This window comes from Nannospalax galili, unplaced genomic scaffold (assembly GCF_000622305.1).
Source record: "Nannospalax galili isolate Female #2095 unplaced genomic scaffold, S.galili_v1.0 scaffold648, whole genome shotgun sequence".
Classification (NCBI taxonomy): Eukaryota; Metazoa; Chordata; class Mammalia; order Rodentia; family Spalacidae; genus Nannospalax; species Nannospalax galili.
Window position 1 is genome coordinate 7,287,094 of NW_008360311.1, and position 5,688 is coordinate 7,292,781.

The window sequence follows — 5,688 nt, forward strand, 5'->3', positions numbered from 1 at the left end:
CAAGAAAGGCGGGGGTAAAGGGGAACCCCTGTCCAAAAAAAAAAAAAAAAAAAAAAAAAAAAAAAAATCACTTCCTTATTTTAAAATAAAACTAACAGCTCTATTTTTTAGCAACTCATCAACCTTACATATATGCCAACTTGGAAAAGGTTTCTGCAGCAGATGAGTTGATGAATGCACACGTTAACTCATAGACCTCAGGTGTGAGCTGAACCTTGCCTGTCAGTCCTCTGACAGCACGCATCACATACTGTTTTCTCTGAGATCATCTGGCACCCAGTATTTCATTTTAAGAGCGGCAGTTAAGAAAAGGGGACGAAAATGTTTATCTATGGCTTAGAATCCCCTAAAATTCATGAGTCGGACATTTTAACCAAATATAGGCCTTTTGGTGATCAAGTTCATTTACTCTTTTACTGTGTAACATCCTGTTTATAAGAAAAAAAAAAAAGACATTAAATGTCAGCTTGAGCATAAACTAGCTGTCCTCAAATCAACATCTCAGTGAACTTATGTGTTAAGTCCCAAGTATTTGGATGAAGATTTTTGGTGAGAGAGAGAGAGAGAGAAAGAAAGAGAGAGAAGAGTACTTGAGAAAAGCCATTTCTGTTTCACTGAAATAGAAACAATTGAAAAATGGAATTTTCTGATGAGTCTATCGTATAATAGGTTTACAGACACACACACACACACACACACACACACACATATCTGAGGTCAGTTCTGTGAATGTGTTGAGCTACATTCCCCAGGAGCCAAGCCAAGCCTCAGCAATCACCGAGATACACTTAATCCTCATGATCTCTCTAAGAACTAATTATGTATCTTTGCATTTAGTGTATGTGTATAAACACAAACATTCCACAGCATGTGTGGAGGTCAGAGACCTACTTGTGGGCATCACTTTATCCTTTCATCACGTGGGATCTATGGATTAAACTCAGGTTATCAGACTTGGTGGCATGTGCCTTTCCCCCACAGACCCAGCTCCACGGCCCCAGGAATTGATTTTTTAAAATAAAATTCTGTATAATGAAAATGTTCAGCAACACTTTGAAGGGTAGCACTCCCTTTGAATAGATGGTCTTCTGAGCATCGTTTTCCCCAAGAGAAAGCTGAATGTGTTACAGATCTACATTATTTACCTGTCTGAACCTCCCTCCCTTTTTCTACTCTGGTTTTACGTTGGAAAGCATCTTTGCGGGGTATCCGAAGTCTAATTCGTGTAGAGGAATGTTACATTAATATTTTGTTTGAATCTAATGTGTACTCGGTATTTACTAGCTCTGGGTTGGATTTCTGTGAACCATGTTCCCCAACTGAGTATCCTGACCTCTGTGGAGTTAGTCCTAGATGCTTAAGCCCCACTCGGCCCCATGCAGTGTTAGACCGAGATCCTGCTGGGTGTTTGCCCCCATTTGTCCCCATAGCACCCCATAGCACTGTCATGTCCCAGTTTAAACTGTCAATGTCACTAATCCATCAACTGTTAAGTTACTGTGTGGTCTAGGTATTGTGGTCTTTAGAGACACTTCTGTGGCTGTGATGTCATCACTCCCTGCTCAGCTGCTTCCGTGCCTCTCCTTCCCATGCCTGTAATTTCCCAGTTACTTCCAAATGGAAATTTCTTGCGGGGCTTCTCTGCCACTCAGCCCCTTCTGATCCTACTCTCAAACGTGAACAGAGGACCTCTTTCTCCGTGAGTGTAACCTGCTCCCCTCTGAGCTCAGATCCAGCCTTTATCATCTGACACAGCCTCCTCCTCTCCAGTCTTCACTTGGCCTTGGCGACTCCCTGGCTCCATTTGTATGTTCCTGATGCACCACAGGAATCCTCTGAAAGAGGATGTGTTCTCAGTGCCTGGCTGATCTTGATTTTGGCACCCCGTCTACCTTCTCACCGCCCCACTTCCAGATATCAAAATCATTTCTTCTGTGTTCTAACATGGTGCCATTTTAGTTTCTTTAGTGCTGCTGGATATGCTCTATAGTGAGCAGTTGTCTCTGTGAGGCTTTCTTGTTTAACTGCGTGTGTGTAAATGTTATGTGAGTGTGTGTTTGAGTGTGCACACATGTAGGTCAGAGGTCAGAGGTCAACCTCACGTGTTGGTTCTTTCTGTCCTTTTTTCTTTTTTTTTTTCTCTTTTGAGACAGTCTCTTGTGGTTTGCTGCTGCACATACCGGGCTGGTTGGTCCACACCGGGCTGCGGGCTGGCTGGTCCACACCGGGCTGGCTGGCCCACACTGGGCTGCTTGGTCCACACCGGGCTGGCTGGCCCAGGTGCTGCTGGGACCTCTTGTCTTCCCCACCAATCTCTTGGTAGGAATGCTGGGATTACAGCTGTGAGCAATGGTGCGTGGCCTTTACGTGGGCTTTGGGGACTTAGATTCATGAGCACTGTGGGAATTCCTCTGGCAAGTTGGGGGAAATGATGGCAACATCCCCCAAATGGCTGTGTTTCTTCTCAGACCTGTCACAGCACTGCCTCTGGCCCTTGTTACCAACCCATCTTTTGTATGAGCTGAAAATAGGAACCGTCTCTGGAATCACTCTCTGTTCGGTTCGGTGTTAGATAGGTTGGACAGCACGCCCTGACTGGGAGCCAGGTACACAGGCTTCGTCCCCTGTATGGCATGAAAAGCTTAATCACTAACTTCTGCTCCTTTTTTAATTGTTATTTTCATTTTATGTGTATGGGTATATTGCTGGTATGTGTGTGTGTAAGTGCACCTGTGTCGTGCAATGCCCAGGGAAGTCAGGAAAGGATATCGAATTCCCGTGGTACTGGAGCTATGGATGGTTGTTAGCCACCATGTGGGTGCTGGGAACCAAACCCAGGTCCTCTGCAAGAGCAGCCAGTGGTCTTAATCACTGAGCCCTCTGTCCAGCCCTAACTTCTACTTCTTAAGATCAAAATGGAAAGAAGCATTCAGTACACAGAATAATTGAGGGCTAGACTAGTTGAGACAGATCACAGGTGACAAAAGAAACAGGAAGCAAGGACAGGAAAACAAGCAGGAAAAGCAAGGTGCTTCCTTGAGAAGCACGTCTTAAGCTTGTTCAATGAGAAAGTCAGTGCGAAGGAAAAGCAGGGCCAGTGCGGTGATTCGATTTCTGTCATGGGAAACAAAGTTCAGCTAAGGATTGGATCACATCTCTAGATCATGGACTTTGAGGACTGTGAACGTCGTGCTCTCTGTTTTCACAGGTGGGTCAGACATCGAATATCTCGACTTCTACAAGCCTGTGGTGTGGTTCTGGATCCTGGTAGGCCTGGCCTACTTTGCTGCTGTTCTGAGCATGATTGGGGATTGGCTGCGGGTGATTTCCAAGAAGACGAAGGAAGAGGTGAGGGTTAGGAGTGTGCAAACACATCCACACATGGAGCCTTCAGTGAAGGACTTCTTAAAGAGTTTTTTTAAATTTATATCCTAAATATTTAAACGTTAATATTTGCATTAGCATAAGATGTAATTTAAAACGTTTTCCTCATGTATTCTTCGGTTTCCTTTATTTTTTTTTTTCACTCAAGGGTACAAAGTGAAGTTTATTCCATAAAAAATACAATATAATAGAAAATATTTGGGTCTGAGAATGTATCTCAAAGGTAGAATACTTTGTAGCATGTGTGAGGCTCTGAGCTCTGTTCTTACCACCCCCCCCCAATTGTGTCAATGCATCAGAAGAATGAAACAGGGAATGTTTTATAAGTTGATTTCCTTTTCTCTTGTGTACGTAAATGTACATATGCATTCCAAAACCGTGTTCATTATGGCTCTTTCCTCTGTGAACGTACTTCAAATATTTATAATTTTATTGATTTTGTACAGCAAAACATAATGAACTTGGGAATTTTGATACATGAAATTCTGGAAATTTGGAAAATATTTTGTTTATTATTTTTGTTTTATACATATAGGTATGTTGCCTGTGTGTGCCTGAGTGTACCCACCATGTCATGCAATGCTTGCAGAGGTCAGAAGAGGGTGTAGGAGCCCCATGAACTGGAGTTACAGATGGTAGTTAGCCGCCATGTGAGTGCTGGGGACCTTACCCAGGTTCTCTGTAAGAGCAGCCAGTGCTCTTAACCACTGAGCCATATCTCCAGCCCCCAAATTCTGGAAATTTTAAATTTTAATCGCTGATTTTGAAATCCCCATCCTTTGGATATTAAATTTTGATTTCTTATTTATATGTCCAGAAATATGCCTGGTTGGAGGATGACAGAGTTGCTTTTGTAAATGTATTTTGTATTTATTTTCTCCTGGGTCTTGGCCAGCTTTGCTGAGTGCTTAAGGGACTAGCAGGTCTGTACAGTCTGTACCTTTGCTGTTCATTTGCCTTCATTTAATTATAGTCTGTGTTTCCTTAACTGCACTCCATAGGCCAAAGTACACCGGTACTGAATCTTTGATTCTTCCAGTATGCTTTCCTTAACATATAACTGAAAGAAAGGCATCAAGACATTTTGAATTTAATTTCTTTACAAACGTTGTCTTTTCTATATTAGTTGTATCATAAAACCACAATCTTTGTATTGTGAGCAAATCATCAAAACAATATTCATAATGTGTTAAATGGGGTTAAAAAGTTCTTTTTTCAGGGGGTTCCAATGAATCTACCTAAATCTTTGGCTTGGTGTGTGTGTGTGTGTGTGAAAAATGTGTGTTTATATGTGTGTAGGAGGGAGGGGGAGACAATGAAAGTGAGGGAGGAAGAGAAAGATTTATTTTAACTCCTTGTGAATCAAGGGAATTTCTGGCAAAGTTTTAGATAGCATAGTTAAAATGAGAACCATGACTCCTATCCTCAGGCCTCTTGGGGTAACTCTATAGCGCAGCCCTCCGCGCCTTGACTCCCCAAGCCACATTCACCCTTCCATCTCCCCTGCTGTTCGCTACTCCCAGTTTGGGACCTGCGCCATTCCTAGTCTTGGGGCCCCAGACACCTGGGGAACCAATACTGCTTCCTGATCCTTCTCACTCAGACCAACTGAGTGCCTTTCTTGGGCCCCAGGAGCACTGCTTCTGGTCCTGGTCCCGCCCTCACCTCTCTCTGCGTCCCTGGACCTGCACTACCAGCTAACTCTCCTAGCCTGCACTCCTATCCTCAGGCCTTTTGGGGTAAGTCTATAGCGCAGCCCTCCTCGCCTTGACTCCCAAAGCCACATTCACCCTTCCATCTCCCCCATTGTTCGCTACTCCTAGTTTGGGACGTGCGCCATACCTAAACTTGGGGCCCCAGACACCGGGGGAACCAATAATGCTTCCTGACCCTTCTCACCCAGACCAACTTAGTGCCTTTCTTGGGCCCCAGAGGCACCACTTCTGGACCTGGCCCCGCCCTCATCTCCCTCTACTTCCCTGGTCCTGCAACCCCTGCCAGTCTCTTGCTGGGGCTGACAGCCTCTTTCTGGGGCTCCGAGGCTTACCTTTCCTCTCCCTGATCCTTTGCACCCAGTACAACCCAGCTACTCAATCCACTCCCTGGGAAATCTTGGGGCTTCTTCCCTCCCCATCTGCCTTTGCATCCCTGCGTGGCGCAGCCACGGCAAGGATCTCAAGTCAGTGCCACCCAAGTTCCTGAGGCCAAAAGCATTCTTAGAAGATTCCAGACCTAAGGAGAAAATCTGAAAACTTCTGACCCACATTGGAATTGGGCCACCGTGGAACTCCTGAAGACAAAATC

The 5,688-nt window shown here is 44.6% G+C and overlaps 1 protein-coding gene across 4 annotated transcripts in view; it reads left to right on the top strand.

The window, feature by feature from the left end:
- Kcnk2 (potassium two pore domain channel subfamily K member 2) overlaps positions 1–5,688 on the top strand; it is a 243,405-nt gene that overhangs the window by 184,460 nt on the left and 53,257 nt on the right. For all 4 annotated transcript variants that reach the window (XM_008824862.2, XM_029559485.1, XM_029559486.1 and 1 more), the window contains exon 6: positions 3,209–3,348. In XM_008824862.2, the coding sequence (XP_008823084.1) occupies positions 3,209–3,348 (140 nt within the window). The remainder of the gene's footprint in view (positions 1–3,208; positions 3,349–5,688) is intronic.